This window comes from Rhinolophus sinicus, linkage group LG01 (assembly GCF_036562045.2).
Source record: "Rhinolophus sinicus isolate RSC01 linkage group LG01, ASM3656204v1, whole genome shotgun sequence".
Lineage (NCBI taxonomy): Eukaryota > Metazoa > Chordata > Mammalia > Chiroptera > Rhinolophidae > Rhinolophus > Rhinolophus sinicus.
In genome coordinates, this window is record NC_133751.1 from 119,789,811 (window position 1) to 119,810,480 (window position 20,670).

General features: G+C 45.2%; 1 protein-coding gene across 1 annotated transcript in view; it reads right to left on the reverse strand.

The window, feature by feature from the left end:
• Positions 1 to 20,213, reverse strand: part of MARCO (macrophage receptor with collagenous structure) — a 32,851-nt gene extending 12,638 nt beyond the window's left edge. Inside the window, exons 1-7 of the mRNA XM_019714916.2 lie at positions 20,036 to 20,213; positions 9,179 to 9,280; positions 8,140 to 8,355; positions 6,770 to 6,805; positions 5,000 to 5,044; positions 3,753 to 3,797; positions 3,358 to 3,456 (exon numbers count right to left, since the gene is read on the reverse strand). Coding sequence (XP_019570475.2) covers positions 3,358 to 3,456; positions 3,753 to 3,797; positions 5,000 to 5,044; positions 6,770 to 6,805; positions 8,140 to 8,355; positions 9,179 to 9,280; positions 20,036 to 20,144 — 652 coding nt within the window. The 5' untranslated portion in view covers positions 20,145 to 20,213. The remainder of the gene's footprint in view (positions 1 to 3,357; positions 3,457 to 3,752; positions 3,798 to 4,999; positions 5,045 to 6,769; positions 6,806 to 8,139; positions 8,356 to 9,178; positions 9,281 to 20,035) is intronic.
• Positions 20,214 to 20,670: the final 457 nt, after the last annotated feature.

Here is a 20,670-nt window from a genome sequence, read left to right on the forward strand (position 1 = left end):
CAGTGGAAGGCCCAGGGGGCAGACTGTCAGGTGCCCTTGGGACTGTCACAGCCCAGGCTCAACCAGCACTGCCCTGATTTTAGTGTCTGCATTTGAGGAATTATTTTTATTTTTTATTTTGTTGGGTAACAGTGCGTTTTTCCTGGACCTATCACTCCAAGTCAAGTCACTGTCCTTCAATCTAGTCTCAGAGGGCACAGCTCAGCTCCAAGTCCAATTGCAGTTTTCAATCTAGTTGCAAGGGGTGCAGCCCACCATCCCATGTGGGAATCGAACCAGCAACCTTGTTGTTAAGAGCACGTGCTGTAACCAACTGAGCTAACCGGCCGCCCTGAGGAATTATTTTCTTCAAGCCTCCCCAACTGAAATCTGAATATTCCAGAAGGCAGATCTCAAACACTGAGAATAGAAACTTGGAGGCTTTGATGGAGAGAGAAACATTGCAGCAGCCCATTTTCCTGCCAGCACTTCAGCCACAGGCTTTGCTGGTGCCCAAGATTTCAAATTTTCCACTTGTCACCAGCATTTGAGGCTCATCCCGGCCTGTCCCCTCCATAGTCCTTCTTCGCTCTCTCTTTTCTGCCACTGCTCAGCGGTGCATGTCAATTGAGGGCAGCTCCTCACAGGGTAGGACTCACCAACCCCTTCCACAACTGTGAGTTTGGTTTGGGAGCAGGCTGCCTGACCCTTGTCACACGTGGGGCCTGCTCATCGGCAGCCCACTGGCTACCTGCCACTCAAGAAGCTGCTGAAGTCCCTCCATCAACAAAGACCCACCCCAAGCAACTCCCCAAGGCTGTGGGGAATGGAACTGGTTAAACACCTCCATTCCATTAATTTCATGCTATCAGAGCTGGAGAGGACTAAGAAGGCCACCAGTCTTTTCTCTAGTGAATGAGGAAAGGAGACAAAATGGTCTGAAGAGGAGGAAGAGAAGCAACTGTCATGCAAACCTATCTGGGTCTAAGCTTTGAGTGATGTTAGAAGCAAGGCTTGCGCATTGGATTCTCAGAGATGGTTTGGATACTTGAAGGACGATTTTTCCTTGATGGAAGACAAAACAACCGTAAAGAACTTGGGTACAGCTGAGATCTCTTACAACAATCTAGGTGCGAACAGCACAGAAGGCAGTTCTTGGTCATTCAATGTCCATTTCAGCAGAAGGGCCAAATGGCACTTGTTAGAAAGGACTAGGAATTATTTTCTTGGAGGAACTTGCTGGTACCCTACCGCTCTGGGCAACTGTGTGGCCATATGAGGTTTCTCAAGTGGGGCCTGGGCCTGAGTCTGTATTCCTATGACTTCTGTGTCTCCATCAGAGGGGACAACCTTGCATGCAGAGCACTATCAACAAAAAGACCAAAGTCTGGCACCAACTGAGGTATGACAGCTGCATCTGACTTCAGAGCTTTCTAATCACAGCTAAAGGTGGAGAATGTCCCCTGGAATTTCACCACTGTGGCATTACCCGTCTGCTGGGACAAAGAACGGAAAGCCTCAGTGACACCGAGGCACATAGCAGTTGGTTGAGCAAGCCGTGGGTAAGAGAGGACTTGTGATCTTGGGAGAGGAAATTTGGGAAGAGGAGGGGTAGGCTGGAATCCTGATTTTTGAAGAACTGAAAGTGCTGCATTTTCCCTCGCCACCCAACCACAGCATTCCCAGGCCTGCGTCTGGGTATGGGCTCAGTGCCCTCCAAGTGATAGTGGGTGAGTGTGGGACGGGAAACAGCATGGCTCAGACTCCATAGGAAAGGGCTAGAGGGCAAAGGCCTGGCTGTTGTCCCCTTCTCTGGGGCTGGCAGGGCCACCCTGAGAAAGTTTGGGCCTCCCTTCCCCAATGCAGAGAGAACTACAGAGTGCCACTTTGGGGACCATCTTCAGAGGTCACCTGCCTGGTGCAAGGGTCCCCTTTCAGTCCCACTGGGAGAATTCTGCACTTCTCATTCCCTCCCCAGGAGCGGGCTGCCCCCTAAGACTTTCGTCTGCCCATTGCACCATGGAGTAGCCCCAAGTCTTAACTCATTCTTCCCCACTTATCATGGCACCTTTGGTCCTCTTGAAACTTTTGCCCATTGGTCCTCGTTTTCTGCTGGGCACCACTAGAGCAAGTCTATTTTCTCTTCCACAAGTGCCTTTCTAGTATTTGAGGATGGCTGACAGGTCCCTGCTAAGAGACTCTGTGTGAAGGCAAGCATACCCAGTCTCTTATCATGTAAATAACTTCAATTTGCAGGTAACAGCAGCAGACTTCTTCTTATATTCCTGTTGTAGTTAAAGGTTGTTATCATTATCCTCCTTTTATAGGTGAATAAATTGAGGTTCAGAAAGGTTAAGTCATTTGCCCAAGGTCACACAGCTAGTGAGCCATATTAGAATTAAATTCTGTCTGTTATTGGGATTGAAGTCCTTTCCTTCTTACTTTACGGGATCACTACTATTACTATTAATAATGATTGTCATTTGTTTAGAGTCAACCATATGGCACAGTTTGAAAATATGATCTCTAACCCTTATAACTGTCCTACAAGGTGTGTATAATTTACTTGTGTAAAAATACACAAGGTGTGTGTATTTACTAATTTAATTACCATTCTCTTCTGAAATGAAGACATCAAATCTCAGCAGGCTAAGTCATATGCTTAGCCACACAGGTGAACAGGCACAGAGCAGGGATGGCAACCAAACCTTCTAGTTCTGCAGCCCTCATTTCCCCTACTGAACCCAAGAGCCACCCCGAGGGGGCCAAAAGAGGCCACGTGACAAAAAGCATGAAGGGGCTCAGTCACGGCCAGAGCCCCTCGGGCTGTGCTCCTCAGAGCGTGCCTCTGTGGAACTCCAAGGTCAGAATCATCCAATGTCTCTCAAACACAGGGCCCAACTGTTGGGCCTGACATGCATTTTGAACAAACACCCCACATAGTTCTTATTCATGGCCCGTAGCTTGAGGAACACTGTTCTAGAGATAGAACCTGCCCTCAAGGGGTGTTGTGAAGTCCCCCTTCTGGAATGAACCCCTTTGCCCTCACTGCCAGCCAGGCTTTCCTCCTTCCCCAGGCCCACCTCAGGCCCTTACTTCATTCAATGTCTCTCTTTCCTCTCCTCCAAGCTCTTAGCACTGCCTGTGTCCTCAGTTGCCACCAATGGTGCCTGGCATGACATTGTTGCCCCTCTTGCATTGCTCTTTGCTTTTGCATTCCGGTCCTTGCTTACCTAGATGGAAGGGACCACATCCATGCCCCTGGGATGCCAGTAGACAGAATATTGCTCTGCTCTCAGTGAGCGCTGAATAGACACAGTTGCCCAGAGCGGGGACCCAGCTCCCCAACGAGCACCAACACACAAATACAGCCCTTACCTGGGAGGCCCACGTCTCCTTTGTCTCCTTTAGCTCCAGTTCCCCCTTTCGGGCCAATGACACCCCCATCGCCTTTGCTGCCCTTCTCTCCTTGAGGTCCTGGGAAGGGAATGGCTGATGAGGTGGGCTCCCGCCATCTTCCCGGGGATGGACTTCTGGGCAATGGGCAGGGACCATTCTGGGGGAAAGGGCAAGGGGTCCCCAGATGAAGTCCGGAGGTGTGTTAGCTTATCTCAGGTGATCTTGACAGGGTCCAGTAAGACTCAAGAGAAGAGGACGATAGGAGGTGTGACCGCTCTGCGGCCGGGGAGGCGTCGCGGGAAGAGCATACTGGGCAGTGGGCTCAGAGCCTGGGCCAGTGCATCAGTGACCCCAAGCAGAGGAAGCCGAGTTACCAGGGGCGCCTGGCTTCCCTGGAGCGCCGTTGGGTCCTTGGGGGCCTGAGAAGAAGGAAAGGTCTCAGTCACTGCGGTCTGGGCTCCTCCATCAGCTACATTCTAGGTCTCTCGCTCTCTCTCTCTCTCTCTCTCACACACACACACACACAGAGTGTGAGTGTATATGCACACATGAGCATGTGCACGACCGTGACAGTCCATGTATGAGAGTGTTGCATAAATGTGTGTGCACGCATGCGTGTGTGTGAGCACGTGGGTGTGCAAGTGCCTCCGTGGGTCCTTCACTGCACCATAAGCCCTCCTCCTATTGTTTTCCCATCCTCTCCCCTGAAATTCCCCCTGGAAAAACCTCTGCTGGAGACAGAACAAGAGACTCTTTGGGATCCTTTCTATTTAAATTCCTCCCACAAATTAGTTCCTCCCTAAAGATTTTCCCTGCTAACAAGTTTCCCTTCCATAGCTGGCGGTGTTTTCTTTCTGCCTCAGTGGCCCGGAAGCTTAGAGACTTGGTTTGTTTATTTGCCACTTCCTGATAAATCCTCTCATTCTGCTCTTTCTCTAGTATCGTCTTATTGTCTTCACATCTTTACATCTCAGCAGCCTTAGTCCCTCCAGGAATATGGAGGTTGGAGAGTCTAAGTAGAGAGTGAACTGGCCTGTAACAGTCACCGGCTCTGACATTTGTGTCTCCCCCTTCCCCTGGGGCTGGGGTGCAGCCAAGCTCCCCACATTCTCTGCCCTAGCCATGCCGTGGCCATTTATAAGATGGCTGTACAGGTTTAGGCTACAGCCTAAAAGACAGAAACAATCATGGGGTTTTCATCATTATCACTAATCCCCCAGCAACCCTCTGAAGGACTCTTATCCTCATTTCATGGACAAAGAAGCTGAGGTACAGAAAGGTAAGGGAATGTTCCCAAGATCACAGAGCTAGTCCACGGTGGAGGCAGCTGTGTCAGACCCTAGAGCCCCCGCTGCACCAATGAGCTTGACTCTCCCCAGTGATGCTCACAGGCGTGGACGCCGAGCCCCGAGGAGGAGACTGGAGCATCCAAACCTCTCCAGCAATACCAGCATGCCCGGTCCATCTAGGGTCTCGCCTTCCACCAGGCTGGCCTTCCTCATACACAGACCCCACCAGGCGTTTAGACTCTGGAGTGTGTCTGTCTGTGTCTGCCGCCCTCTGCAGCCTCTCTGAGAAAGCCTGCTGTGCACGTCAGTGCATATACCCGGCCTCTACTCACCTGCTTCTCCCTTGATTCCTGGCAGGCCTTGGGGTCCTGGGGGGCCTAGAAAGGGAAAGAAATTCAGAACATAGCCTGGACAAGAAGGACAAAGAAGACTATGAAGCCAGTAGACAAGTGGTGGTACCAGTGGCTCCATTGTGGCCCCTTCTCCCCTGGAAGACCTGAGGAGGAGGGGCAGAGCCACCAGTGAGCCAACCAACAAGGTGGGGTGACAATGCCACTCACTCACACCATTGTTCATTTAACAGACCGTCACTGAGCACTGAGAACCAAACTGCATGGAAGGAAGAAAACAAAGACAGAGCTCCTTCCTGCAAGAAGCTCATGGCCTGGCGAGCGAGACAACTTTATAGATGGCGTCTTCTGAGGGAGGCTGAGTCACACAGACCTGGGTCCGAGTCGTAGCATGGCCCTTTAGCTGGGTGACCTTGTGCAAGTCCTTCTTCGTTTTGAGTCTCGGTTTCCTCATCAGTAAAATGAGGTTGATATACCTGTGCTGCAGGGCTGTCCTGAGGTGACTGCGTGCAGACCACAGGGAAAACACATGGCAGGCTCTGCGTAAACGGAACTCTTGCTGCTGCCACTCACTCCTATGCAGTTCTCTGCCTTTCCAAGAGCTGCTCTGCTTTGCCCACTCAAGTCTCACAATGACTCGGCAGGCAGGACAGGGCTCCTTGTCCTGTCTCAGGCCATTCTGGCGGCTGTAACAAAACACTACAGACTGGGTGGCTTATAAACAACAGAAATTCATTTCTCACAATTCTGGAGCCTGAAAGTCCAAGATCAGGGTGCCAGCATGGCCAGGTTCTGGCGACAGCCCTCCTCCAAGTTGCAGGTGGCTGACTTCCTGCTGTGTCCTCACACAGTGGAAGGAAATTGGAAGCTCTGTGGGGCCTTTTTTATAAGAGCACTAGTCCCGTTCCTAAGGGCTCCAGCCTCATGACCTAATCAGCTTCCACAGGCCCTACCTCCTAATACCATCACCTTGGGCGTTAGGAATTCAACATATGAATTTTGGCGGGGGGACACAGATACTCAGATCGTAGCACATCCTCACATCATCACAGAGAAGAGTGACTTTCTGAGAGGCATGGCCCTTGCCAGAGGTGACGCATTTGGAGAGAAGCCAGCAGATTCTGGGTTTCCCAACAGCAAAGCCTGCACCCATGCCAGGGCACCACGGTGAGGACGCTTTCTACACTTGTCCTCAGTATCCGAGAGATTGGTTCCAGGACCCCTGTGGATACCAAAATCTGAGGATGCTCGAGTCCCTCATAGAAAATGGCATACTATTTGCATATAACCTACACACATCCTCCCGTATACTTTAAATGATCTCTAGATTACTTACAATACCTAACATAATGTAACTGCTATGTAAATAGTTGTTATGCTGTATTGTTTTGGGATCCACTTTTTGGATTTTTTTTTTTTTTTTAATATTTCCAATCCATGGTTGCTTGAATGTGTGGGTGCAGAACCATGGATATGGAGGGCTGACTGTATTACAGAGCAGAAGCTTAGTCGAGTGTGTAGGGTCCATAATGGTATATCCATTTTATATACACAAGAGTGGGGTCCAGAGAGATGGAAGTAGAACTGGGACTGGCACCTCTCACTTCAGCACAGGGTCTCAGGAAAGGACACTGTTGAGAATCAGTTCAGGGTTTGACAGCTGGCTCCCCTGACTCCTGTGTGACCTGAATATGGGCCTGTGGGAGAAGGTTGTGGGGAGGGCAGCGTGGGTCAGCACGGAAATGAACCCACCTGGAGCGCCGCGCTCGCCTTTGGTCCGGAACTGGTCTGAAAGGGAAGGAAGAGGTTGCAGGTTGAGCTATGGTGGCACACACCTAGAGGTCCCAGCTCAGTGCAAACAGGGGGCTTCTCGGGGGTGAGGAGCTGAAGCAGACAGATTGGACAACAGGGGCCAGACACCGGCACATTTTTCAGGAAATGAGTCCTTGGAAAGAGCCAGATGTTTAGTTGTAACTAGTGGTTTACACCCAAGAGCCATAGATCCCTGGGAGCCCCAGAAGTGTGGAAAGGGAGCTGAGACCTAGACAGCGCCCCACATTATTAGAAGACTATGAAGCCAAAGCAGCTGGACAAGTGTGTCATGTTAAAGGAAGGGCCCTCATGTTGCTCAAACGAGCTCCTTCACCTCTCAAGTGAAAGTGTGACACCACTTGTGTCCCAGCATCTGAGCCTGGACTCTGCCCATCTGCTACACCATCCCTTCTCCTCAAATCTCAACTCGGCCCTCATCTGTGCTCACTGGGGAAGTGGCAGCCTCTGGGGGGATCTGCCTTCCTGGATGTGTGTCCAGCACGTGTGCCTGTGGGCTCTGGCCATGGGCTCACCCTCCTACGTCCCAGCTCACCCCAGACACAGGGATCAGAGCAACGACCCCAGACTCCATGTAACAGTTGTTAGCCCTGTACTAATGAGGTCACACATAGGAGCTGGTATTGCCCAAGTTAGCCCTTCCTTTCTGGGACAGCCTGAGAGAGTGCCAGGTACAAGTCCTGGAGGGGACCAAGGGAAGGGGGCCCCTGGCCTCTCCCCTTTGGTTCCCTTTTCTCCTGCCTGCAGCCCCGCCACCTAAGCCAGCATGTTTCCCCAGCAGGGCCAGCTGTCCTCTCCCCTCCACAGCTCCACCTGGATGGCTTGGTGTCTGCCCTGACTCTCTCCCAACCATGGGCCAATATTAGTTGGCTGCATGGCATGGTCCTGGGCATTACCCCGGGTTCTGTGCCTCACCCACCCTCCTAAACATTCTGGATCAGCCTGAGGGCTTTGTGACTCAGATCTGGCCGTGGGTTGGTTGCTCTAGTCCCTGGCTCTTGAGATCACACTCTGCTTGGATAGGGCCCTTGGTTCCTAGGTTGCTGACCCCACTGTCTCCCAGAGCCCTGTCTGCAGCCACTCATGGGGCCTGTGACTTCATGTCCACCCCATACAGCTCTCACTCTGAGTCTTGGCCCCCAGGGTCCCATACCAGGCCAGGGTTTTGGAAGCCCCCCTTCCTTGCCAGGGAAGGGGATTTGGACCCAAAGATCTCCTTTCCCATGAACAAGCAGCTCCTCCTTTCCCATCCATCTCTGAGGAGTCCCAATCTGGAGGCGAGGGGGCCAAACCTGGGTTCCGAGTGAAGCTGTCCACCTGCCGCAGCAGCTGCTCCTGTCTGGTGTGGACCTGTGTGAGCTGGGCCTGCAGGACTCGCAGCTTCGGTGCACCTACAGCCAGGTGAGCGCCAGGCTCCGAATGGAGAAACAACGGGCTGTCCTCAGTGGCCAGTGTTTCATTCTCGAAGTGAATCTCCAGGGCCCAGAGCCGCTCCTGCAGATTCAGAACTGGACATCCCACCCACCCCCCAGCGTTCTCTTAGGGACCTCATTGAAGCCCATGGCATGGAGAACCTCCCTGACATTTTTTTGTCAAAGGTGCATACCTTTTGTAGGCCTGAATACATAAACACATTCCATGTGCTGTGAGGACCAGAGTGAGCACAGAGCTTTTTCTGTATCTTGCACATGTGCACTCCACACTCAGGCATGACATTACACACCCACAGAACACTCCTGCGTGGCCTGGAGATGCACCCACTGAGTCACAATCAACCTTCAGCCTTTGTGCTATTAAGACTTTCGTGCATGTTCTGAGCATGAAAACTGATGTGCTGGTCTGACTTCGTATGCATGTGACATGTGTTTATGACAGCTGGGCACATAGCGTTCTTGAGTGACTTCAGTGTCTGCTGATGGAATTGCTTTGTGACCTTAACATTTGGACTGGGAACACTTTGCAAAGTAAAGTCATGCTAAAATGAATACTGCGATCAACAAAGCCCCTTCCCACTCAGAAGCTGGAAACGCTTGATGTAAGATGATCATGGCTTGCCTATGTGAAATAATTGCATCAGCCATTGCTTTAGACACATACAGGCTCTCTCTCTCTCTCTCTCTCTCTCTCTCTCTCTCTCTCTCTCTCACACACACACACACTCACATTTCCCCCTTCCCACCCCATCACCATGGCAGCCCAGGGACTGAGAACTGTCTCCCAGCAGGTGGGAAGTAGTGGTCCCAGGGCTCCCCACTCAACCTGAGCCCTGTGTCAGTCTGGGCCATGTTCAGTCACCCCCAGAGGAACTAGACCAGACCAAGACGGCCTCACCTTTCATCACCAGCACCCCAGCCCCCGCGGAGAGCAGAATCAGGTAGGTGAGGACCAGGGCCATGAAGCACTTTGTCCCATTTGTCCTCTTCGGCTTTGTATCTGAAACACAACCCAGGTAGAAGGTGGCTGCTGCCAAGGCTGGAGAACAGGGGACCCCTACTGGGCCAAATCCCCTCTGTGTGAAGTCGAGTGGGGAACACACCAAAACCCTACGACCCTCAAATCTTCCTCTAATCATCCTTCTTGCCACAGGGCAAGAAGTGCCATGGTGGGCCATTCATCTGTGTGGCCAGGCAAACAAAACCCTGGGCCACATATCACAGTTGGAAGTGTGGTCTGTAAACCAGGTGTCACTGACAAAGCCCCAGCACAATGCCTGGCCACGAGGGCCCTCCGTGGGTGTGTAGCAGATGAAGGAGTAAACTGATGAGTTTGTTTCAAACCTCTGACAGGAGGATGACTGTTCCTATTTTATAAACAAGGAGCAGGGTGTGGAGAAGTAGAAAAACCTATTACGTTATAAGACACGAATCTGGGATTCAGTTCCAGGCCTTTGTTTTCTTTGTCTTTATATCTTTTAAATGATAATAGTAAAACATGCTTAATATAATTAAACAGTACAGAGAGCATTATAAGACTTCGTGACCTCCCCTGAACACCCGAGGTCCTAACAGGGGAGGAAAGCTTAGTTCGCATTTTGGGGCGTGGCCTTCCTCCTAACCCTCTTGCTCTCAGAAACTTAATACCTATATACCCCATAGGTAGACTTCTCTTTTCTTTTAATTTTACATAAATGATGTCATATTACATCTACTACAGAACCTTGCTCTTGACAATGAATGATTTTCCATGGACATTCTTCCAGTTTGCTTTGTAGAGAAAGATTTCACAATTCCCTTTAATAGCTGCCTGATAGTCCTTAAAGACAAAAGTCACAATTCATGCAAATGTTTTCCTATTGATGAGCTGTTTCCAGTTTGGGGTGTTACAAAAGAGGCTGCAGTGGTTCCAACTCCAGCCTTCTGCTCAAGCCAGCTGAGAGGAATCCAAAGACAGGGACCCCCACCTAGCCCTGCAGTTCCCGCCACTCCCATGACCGAGCACCCACTCTGCTCCAGACCTTGGCCAACGTCATCTCTAGTGCTCACAGCAATCCTGCAAGGTAGGTGTGATCATCCTCTTCTGTAGAGGACAGGCCTCAGTCCAAAAAAGTGGGCCTCTGACCCCAGGTCGATCTAACTCCCAGGCTTGAGCTCACCTCACTAGCCTACATTGACTGCTGCCCCTGGGAAAATGCAGTTGAAATGAGCCCTGGGCAGACCTGAGGGGGAAAGCGATCAGAAGTGAACAGCCCAGGAAATGGAGGGTGCATTGTGAGCACCGTTTTGCTTCAGATTGGTGAGGGAGAAGTTTCAGTTGACTATTGCAATAGAGGTGTATGACCTTGCATCTTTCTCCATCACCTGTGGGAGCTGTGTTACCCTGCTGACAGTCTTTCCAGCCAGCAGCAGCAGAACAGGAGTCCCTGCTCGAGCAGCATCTAATGCACAGTGGTCCAGAGATGGCTCTGGCAGTGCCAAGAAGAGTGGGGCTTTTCTATCGGGTAGATTTTTAGTTAGTGGCACTTGGTTATGCTCAGTCTAACACAGAATATTCCCCACCATACCCCGCAAATAAAGGCCCACACACATGAGTGAGTTAACACACAACCTGGCCAAGTCACTCCCCTGCTCAGCCCTTGAGGCTGCTCCCTGGGCTCAGTACAAACAGCTCCCCGCTGGTCGATGAAGCCCTCCTGCCAACCAGCTCTCCTGTGGCTGCACACCCTACCACACCTCCACACAAACCCTGACCTATGGTCGGGCCGGTCAGGCCAAACTACTCGTGCTTACGTCCCTCCTGCTTCGGACCATGTATCTCTTCTGTATACACAGCCCTCTCTCCTCCCTTCAGCGTGACGAATTCCTACTGATCCCTTGGGAGCATCATGGAGCTTCTCCTGCTCCAAGATATCTTCTCTGGGTCCCCTAAACTGAATGGGACCATGCTCTGTTTTCCCACGTCACTCTGAGTCTCTTCCTGTCACGGCACCGATCACCCTGAACAGTGTCTCTTTATAGCTTCTTAGGCTATATTGCAGCACGAACATAGTGTCTGGTACACAATATGTGCTGGAAAGAAGATGACTGAACAGATGAAGGGATGAATGAATGGCTTCAGATGTCTGGGTGCTGAGCTTGTGGGCAGTTCAACTCTGTCAGTTTAGAAGTGTCGGAAGAACACTGGGAATGCAAGTTAGGGCCTCAGGTATCCACACAACCATCATGGTGAGGATGGTAACACAGAGGGAAGCCTTACACTTCACAGAAGATGGTGCCTGGTGAACACAATCTCAAAGATAGCTCTAAACTTGATGAAACACAACATGGGATGGGAGTGGAAAGATCAACTGTGCTTCAGAGACACAGGTGTTCCAGAGGTCAGAGGTCAAAGGTAGAGGTGAGGGCCAACATGAAAGATAGAAATATGTTCAAACTAGATGGTAGGAGCAGAGAGGAAGGCATTTGAGTAAGAATAACGAAAGGAAAACCAGACATGGTAGTATGATAAGAGTGGTTCGTGGCTGTCCCCTGACGCCTGGGATGCTTTTGTAAGTCAGAGCAATCACCTGGCAGAGAGGCAAGATATTTTAGAAACTGGGAATTTCTGATCTCTGAGCATTAACTAATTCACTTCGTAGAAAGCAGAGGATCTGATAAATTCTTTACCCTCTATGCTGATCACCTCTTACAGGGTAGAAGAAACTGCAAAGGAATATCTACTCTGGATTGGATTTGACCATGAGCAATTGTTGCTTGAGATGAGAAAATGAAAACAACCTCAGATGAACAAGAAAGAACCCCCCTGAAGTGAGCCTGGGCGAAGATTTTTAAGGAAGCCGTTTTCAGAAATTTGACAGCTCTATTGTCTGACTTACATTGAAAAGATGGCTCCAGAAGGAAGTAAAATTTCAATTCTATAAAAGATCTCAACAAAGGAAAAAAGGCTGCACACAAACTCCATGGTTCCCAGGCTTGCCATATCCCAACTCCTCCCCTGGTGGCAGAAGGTGGCTTGGTTGGTTTGCTCCTCTCCTGTTGCGACACTATTAGAGATTAAGCAGGAGCAAATCCCCCTCTCTCTTTCCCAGCACTGAGCTGCTGGTGAGCAGGCCCAGGGAACTGGTCTCTGCCCTGTTCCCATCTCCCATCTAGTAGCATCTGGCCGTCTGACAGTCTGTAGAAATGCCTTCTGCCCCTGCAGGTATCACCAGCAGGGAGACAGCACGAATACCCATAGCATCAGGTGAACAGAGCAGACAAGCATAGCACAGTCAGGGCTTTGAAACTAAGTTGTTATTGGACGACAGCCCACAAAAGTGGGCCAGAATCTATGTAATAAACCTAAACAGTGTCACTATCTACTAAAATAGAAGATTTAAATAGGCTCCAGAGTCTCCTGATATACTGTACATAATGTCCATTATACAGTAGAAAATACTCATCATACTTAGAACAGAGAAAATTACAACTTGAGTGAGAAAAGAAAAACAACAGGTGTCAGTATCATGATGACATAGATGGTGAAATTATTCAATAAGGATCTTAAAGCAGCCATCACAAAATGCTTTAATGAACAATTATTAATACTCTTGAAAGTAACACAAAAAATTTTTAATCTTACAAAAAATAGAGGATATAAAAAAGAACCAAATGGAAATTGTTGAACTTGAAAACACTGAAAAAATGTTTAAATCTCATTAGATGGACTGAATTGTGTAATATGTATGACAAAGGAAAGGACCGATGAACTAAATGATAAAATGATAGAAATTGCCCAATATTAAAAACAGAGAAAATTGACAAAAACAAAACAAAACACAACAACAAAAAACCCACCTCAGTGACTTGTGTGTCAATAACACAATACATAATATTCATATCACTGAAGTCTCGCAGAGTATGAGGCTGAAAAAAATATTCAAACAAATAATGGTGGCTGAAAATTTCTCAAATTTGGTGAGAAACGTAAACCTACAAATTCAAGAAATTGAGCAAACCCCAAACATGATAGATGCAAAGCAATCAATACCAAGACACATCACAAGTAAAATTCTGAAAAAAAATCTAGATACAAAGAAGTTTAAAAATCTAAAGGAAAAGAAAAACTCTTGAAAGCAGCCAAGAGAAAAATGGTACGTTGCCTATAAAGGTATACCAATCTGAAGATAGCAAATTTCTCATCTGAAGCCATGTAGATCAGATGGAAGTGACACATTTTTCCTGTGTTGAAAGAAATGGTTTATCAACCATGAATTCTATATCCAATGTAAATATCTTTTAAGAATTAATGAGAAATGAAGAGATTCTCAGATGAAGAAAAACTAAGAGAAGTTATATCTAGTAGATATTGGCATGGCAAAGTGATTTTAAAAGCATGACTCAGTTATATACTATCTACAAGAAACCAAAAAAAAAGAGCTTCCATTGACATAAGGCAAAAATTGATATAAGTGAAAGGAGAAATAGATAAATCCATAATTATAGTTGGGGACTTTAACACCTCAATCTCAGCAATTGATAGAAAATGACCAGAGTATTGAAGAATTGAACATCATAATCCAACAGGATGTAATTAACATTTATAGACTACTCCATGCAACAAGAGAAGTATACACATTCTTCCCATAAACACATAGAATATTCAGCCAGATAGTCCATATTCTGTGTCATAAAACAAATCTCAACAAAATGTAAAAGTAATTAAGTCATATAGAGTATGTTCTCTAACAACGGAAACAAAATAGAAACCAATAACATATAGACAATAGAAAAATCTCCAAAACACGTGGAAAAAATGAAACCAAACAAAACAAAACAACTTCTAAGTGATGGACAGGCCATAGAAAAAGTCTCAAAGATTACAGTGGCCAAGACATGGAAACAACCAAAATGTCCTTCAATAGATGAATGGATAAAGAAGTTATGGTATATATACATAATGGAATACTATTTGGCGGTTAGAAAAGATGAAATAGGACCATTTGTGACAACATGGATGGATCTTGAGATTATAATGCTAAGTTAAATAAATCAGACAGAAAAAGCAGAGAACCATATGATTTCACTGATATGTGGTATATAAACCAAAAACAACAAAAGAACAAGATAAACAAATGAGAAACAAAAACTCATAGACACAGACAATAGTTTAGTGGTTACCAGAGGGTAAGGGAGGGGGTAGATGAGGGTAAAGGGGATCAAATATATGGTGATGGAAGGAGAACTGACTTGGCTAGTGAACACACATGGAATTTATAGATGATGTAATACAGAATTGTACACCTGAAATCTATGTAACTTTACTAAGAATTGTCACCCCAATAAACTTTAATTAAAAAAAAAAAAGAAAAAGAAAAAGTCTCAAAGAAAATTAAAAAAAATCGAAATGAACAAAAGTGAGAATACAGCATATCAAATTATGGGATTTGGCTAAAGCAGCACCGAGAGGAAATTTATAGCACCAAATGCTTAATTATAAATGAGAAAAGATCACAAATCAATAAACTAAGTTCCTGCTTCAAGAAACTAGAAAAGAAGAGCAAAGTAAACCCTAAGCAACCAGAGAAAAGAAATAGTAAAGATCAGAGTAGAAATCAATGAGATTTAAAGTAGGAATATGAAAGAGAACATCTGGGCGACCGGATGGCTCAGTTGGTTAGAGCGCGACCTCTCAATGACAAGGTTGCCGGTTCAATTCCGCATGGGATGGTGGGCTGCACCCCCTGAAACAAAAGACTGAAAGTGGCGACTGGACTTGGAGCTGAGCTGCGCCCTCCACAACTAGATTGAAGGACAACTCCCTGGAGAAACACACTGTCCCCCAATATTCCCCAATAAAATTTATGGAAAAAAAAGGAGAGAATAATCAACAAAACGAAATGCTGGTCCTTTAAATAAAATCAATAAAATTGATAAAGCTCTAGCAAGACTGACAAAAAATTTATATATATATAACACAAATCGCCAATATCAGGAATAAAACAGGGGATATTACCACAGATCCCGCAGCCATTAAAAAAAAAAAAATACGGAAATACTATTACTAGCTTTATGTTCACAACTTAGAAGAAATGAACCCATTTCTCAAAAACCATAGGCTACCGAAACCCAACCAATGTGAAATATATAATAAAAATATCTATAACTACTTAATTTGTAACTTAAAATCTCCTGAAAAAGAAAAATCTAGGCCCAGATGATTTTATTGAAGTATTCTGACAAACTTTAAAAAATAATTAGCACCAATTTTACACAATCTCTTATAGATAATAGAAGGGTAGAGAGCACTTCCTTACCCATTTTATGTGGTCAGAATTACCCTGGTATGAAAACCAGACAAACACAATGCCAAAAAAAAGAAAAGGAAAAAGATCCAATTTCTCTCATGAAATTTGACACAAAAATCCTCAAGAAAATATTAACAAACCATATCAAGTAATGTATAAAAAGAATTTATATACTCTGACTAAATGGGATTTCCAGATATGCAAAGTTGGTTCAATATCCAAAAACCAATCAATATGAACCATCATATCAACAGGCTAAAGAAGAAAAATCATTTAATCATATAAATGATGCAGAAAAAGCATTTGACAAATTCCAATTCATAATAAAGCTCTCAAAATCATAATTCACAATTATAATTCCCATAATGACAAATTCCTAATAAAAACTCTCAGCAAACTGGAAATAGAGAACTTCCTCACTTAAAAAAAGTATCTACAAATAGTATCTTAAAAATATCTAAAGCTAACATGATACTTACTAATGAAACAGAGGACTTTTCTCCTAATATTGGGAACAAAGCAATGATATCTGTTCTCACTCTCTATTCAATCACATTTCTATTAGGTAGGTGCAAAAGTAATTGCGGTTTTTGCAATTATTTTTAACCTTTTAAACCTCATTACTTTTGCACCAACCTAATACATACAACTACTGGCAAACATGTGGAAATCAAAGGTAAAACAAATAGCATTTACAATGCAAATAAAATAAAATATTTAGGTATAAGTTTAACAAAATATATACAGGATCTGTATGCTGAAAATTACAAAATCTTTATTTAAAAAATAAAATCAAAAACCTAAATAAATGTAGAGACATACCTTGTTCATGGACTGTAAAACTGAACATAGTAAAGATGTCAATTCTCCTCAAATTGATCCATAGGTGTAATACAATTCCTATGAAATTCCAGTGAGGTTTTTTTTGTAAGTATAGATAAGCTGGCAAGAATGTAAAATGTTACATCCACACTGGAAAAATAGATCAGCTGCTTCTTATAAAACCAAACATACTCTTAGAATCCAGCAATTGAACTTTTGGGCATTTATCCCAGAGAAATGAAAACTTATGCTTACAAAAAAACTTTTATATAAATGGTGTTAACAGCTTTATTTGTAATGGCCCCAAACTGGAAACAACCCAAACGTCTTTCAATGGGTTAAACAAACTGATACATTCACGCCATGGAATAATACTCATTAATACAAAGAACCAATTATTCATACATATAACAACTTAGATGGATCTCAAGGGAAATATGCTATGTTAAAAAAAAAAAAAAGCCAATCTAAAAAAGTTACATAGTGTGTGATTCCATTTATATAACATTCTTTAAATAACAAAATGACAGAAATGGGGAACTGATTAGTGGTTGTCAGGGCTTAGTGACAGCTGGTAGAGGAGTGAGGGGTACGTGTATAAAGGAATAGCACGAGAAATTTTTGTGGTGATTGAACACACATTCTGTGTCTTGATTCTGGTGGTAGTTACACAAATATATGTGTATGATAAAATTGTAGAGAACTATATTCCCACACACAGATGAGTGCACGTACAACTAATGAAATCTAAATAAGCTTTGTGGGTTGTACCAATATCAGTCAACTGTGGAAAACTGGATGTGCGTCACAGAGCCTTTCCTGTACATCTTTTTGCAACTTTCTATGAATCTATAATTATTTCAAAATAAAAAGATTTAAAAACTCTGGGGTAAAACCAAATGTTTAAAATATGCTGAGAAATAGTGATGTGACAAAGAACAAAGTCAGAATAATGACATGCAACGATAGTAGTCACATCTGCAAGGCTGACCCTGAATTAAAGTCTGTTGGGAAAATGTTTAAAATTATCTTTAGAACTGGAAGAAGGGACAGGCAGCTAAGAGCCAATGCTTAATGTTAATTAAAACAAACAATAACAAAACCCATAACTTCTCTATCTATATCACTGGGAGTCTTTTCTGTCAAGAAGAATATTCTTCAGACTAAAATTAGTGGGAAGAACTATCATGAAGAAAGATGTGAAGCCTGAAATAGCTGAGGGCTTAGGGTGACAGGTCAGACACATGACACTCCACAGACCTGCAAGAACTTGACAATGTGGGAACAGAACCACTTCTTGAGAAGCAAGATACAATCAGGAGAGTGACAGGAAGACTGGAGCCAGACAAATGTTCGTGTTTTTCAAAAAGTTAGAAGGGAGTGCATCCCAGAAAGATATTGTCAACACGGACAAATGTAAAGTCACTTGTTCAAGCTCAGGTGTTCCATTATTGATGTGGGAGATGGGGCTGAGGGAGACCTGGGGGTTTGTTGGACCTTCAGGGCTCAAGCATCTTCAGAAACTAAAGCAATCTTCAGCAGACGTAAATCAACATCTGAAGATGCCTGGAGCCATTTGGTGCTGAAGCAAGTAGTTTCATCCAACTCAGGAAGCCCTGAGAAAGTCACTGTATTACAGGGATTACTGTCCACAACTGCACTCATCTGGAAAGTTCCTTTCATTCCATGGTCTTTGTAGGAGAAGACAGGAAGTTGTAAATGCATTTAGAAAAATATTCCTTCCATCAAAACTGGAGTGATTTTGTTTCTTGGGTTGATATTTAGTTAGTGGCATCCATAGCCCAAGTCAGAAATCTGGGCACCCTTGACACTTGTATCTCCCTCACTTGCCATGTCCCACCATTATAGTCCAACTGATTTGACTTCTAATGTTTCTCCAGACCATTCTCCTTCTCCTTTTTCACAACTACTGCCTCTCATCTCTTGCTGCCATGCTCCTCTCTGTCCTCAGCGTTACTCTTTCCAGCTTGTCCACCATCTATGATAGTGAACAATCTTAAATGCAAACCAATGCCTCTCAGCCCAAGTTCAACCCCGTCAAGGCTCCCTATTGCCCTCAGGATAAAGCTAATTGGTCCTAGTCTCAATCCCCACTGAGCTCTCCCACCCAGCTTTGGCCCAGCAATGTGCATTTCCCTGAATATTCCTTGTGAATATTTCTTAAACATATGGTCCCTTACCCACCCAAGCCGCTGTCTCCTTTCTCTAATTACTCTTCTTTATCCATTAGACTTTAGAAGCCGTCTCGGCTCTGACCTCCATGACCCCACACCAGATTCGTTTATAATGTCCTGTGCAAATATCAGTCACAGCCGGTGACGGATTGTATAGAAATAGGTGATGGCCATCCTCACCCTGCCATCCTCCTGCCACTACGGACACGACTGTGGACTCCCGGAGGCCAGAGGCCATGTTTGTTCTTGTCTGTTTCCTCAGTGCAGGTAGTAGGTGCTGAAAATGTTTGATCAGCTGACTTTGCTTGAACATTTCAATACCTTAAAAAGTCATCTATCCAGAATGCTGCATTCCCCCAAGTTCTGAATAGCCAATAATTATTAAAGTCATTTGCATGTGTGCCTTCGCTGTTACTACACTGTAAATTCCTAATGGTAGCACACGGCCCCTTCATCTTTGTGTCCCCATAAATTCCAATAGTGGTCTGCACAGACAGATGCTGGATAAGAGGGACACTCAGGCCAGAGGACAGAGATGCAGTTCCTGAACACACACCTTCCAGAAAAGACTGAGCGTGGAAATGACTGACCGACTTGGAAGACGATTCTCAGTGGATATTCTGGAATGGGAGATTAGTGCTCCCCTGTAGAAAGTCACTCACCAGTGACTTTAAACGCTACAAATTCTAGAAGATTTTAAAAATGCATCACCTGTATAATGCTAAGCGAAAAAATAAAGACGACAGAGTTGACTGAATTTTAAAACCCGAGTTTAACGTAAAACAAACTAATCATGAAGCTATGTACATATCGTAGGCAACAGGAAATAGTTAAAGCACTCCCTGATCAACACTTCAGTTATAGCAGAAGTCACCTTAAAGAATTTTAAAGGCACTGCATTATTAGACAGATATGACGCGCTGGGCTTCAGTTTTGTGGAACTTTTCGTTCCCCTTGTTTTGCATTGCCATTTCATCACACAACCTGTGTGTGAGAATAAGGCACGCATAAAACGGCATTAGTGTTAATCTAAGGGAAAATATCTAAATACCATTGAAAGGAATTGGGAAGCTACATTATTAAATAGATAGGACGCGCTTGACTTCAGCTTTGTGGAACTTTTCGTTCCCCTTGTTTTGCATTGCCATTTCATCACACAACCTGTGTGTGAGAATAAGGCACGCATAAAACGGCATTAGCATTAATCTAAGGGAAAATATTTAAATACCATTGAAAGGAATTGGGGAGCTAAAAAACACACAAAACTATATGCCAAAGATATAGCATCTATTATTAGCATTACACAAATGGCAGACTGAAGCATTCCCTAAATGAATTAGAGAGTCTACGGTGCAAACCCAGACTTTCTATGGACTTCTCTAGTCTTCTGTCACCAACAGAAAGACTACCTCACCAGGCTAATGTCATTATTGGGGGGTAGTACTTTACCACTGATTTCAAAGCTCTCCATTGCAGGAAACATGGTTTGGTCGAAGGCAGCTCTGTCTTCAGTGCTAGCTAAGAACTCTTCGTCCTTGAGAATTTCCTTATTTTCCATCGCTAGGCTTTATAGATGGCCAAAGTCCTAGAGCCAGCAGAAATGCTTCCCTTATGAGGAGCCACTCAGGGAAAGACTGTTCTCATTTAACTACTAGTTGTAGATCACGCAGCATTTCCCCCTTGGCTCTGATTTCCGAATTTGCAAAACGTTTCCTGCCCTGATCAGGATTGGGCATTTCTCAAAAACAGGCTATTCACTTGTGGAACTCTTGCTTAGTGAAGTGGCCTGTTAGGGGGGGTTGGGTGGCTTTGGCACAAGTCTTTGCTCCCAGGCCTCTGAGAGCAGAGAGCTGAATGACCAGAGGGGACGTTTCTTTCCTTCCCGTCTGCCTACCCAAGCCCTGCCATCATTTCAGACCCAACTCGCTGCCCGGAACCTCTCCAGCCCCCACAGAAATATCCCTCCTCTGACATCTTTCTATTCTTGGGGTTCATCCTTGCTACTCAGTATGGACCATGGACGGCAGCATTAGCATCGCTGGGGAACTTGTTAGAAACGGAGTCTCAGGTCTCACCCCGTATAG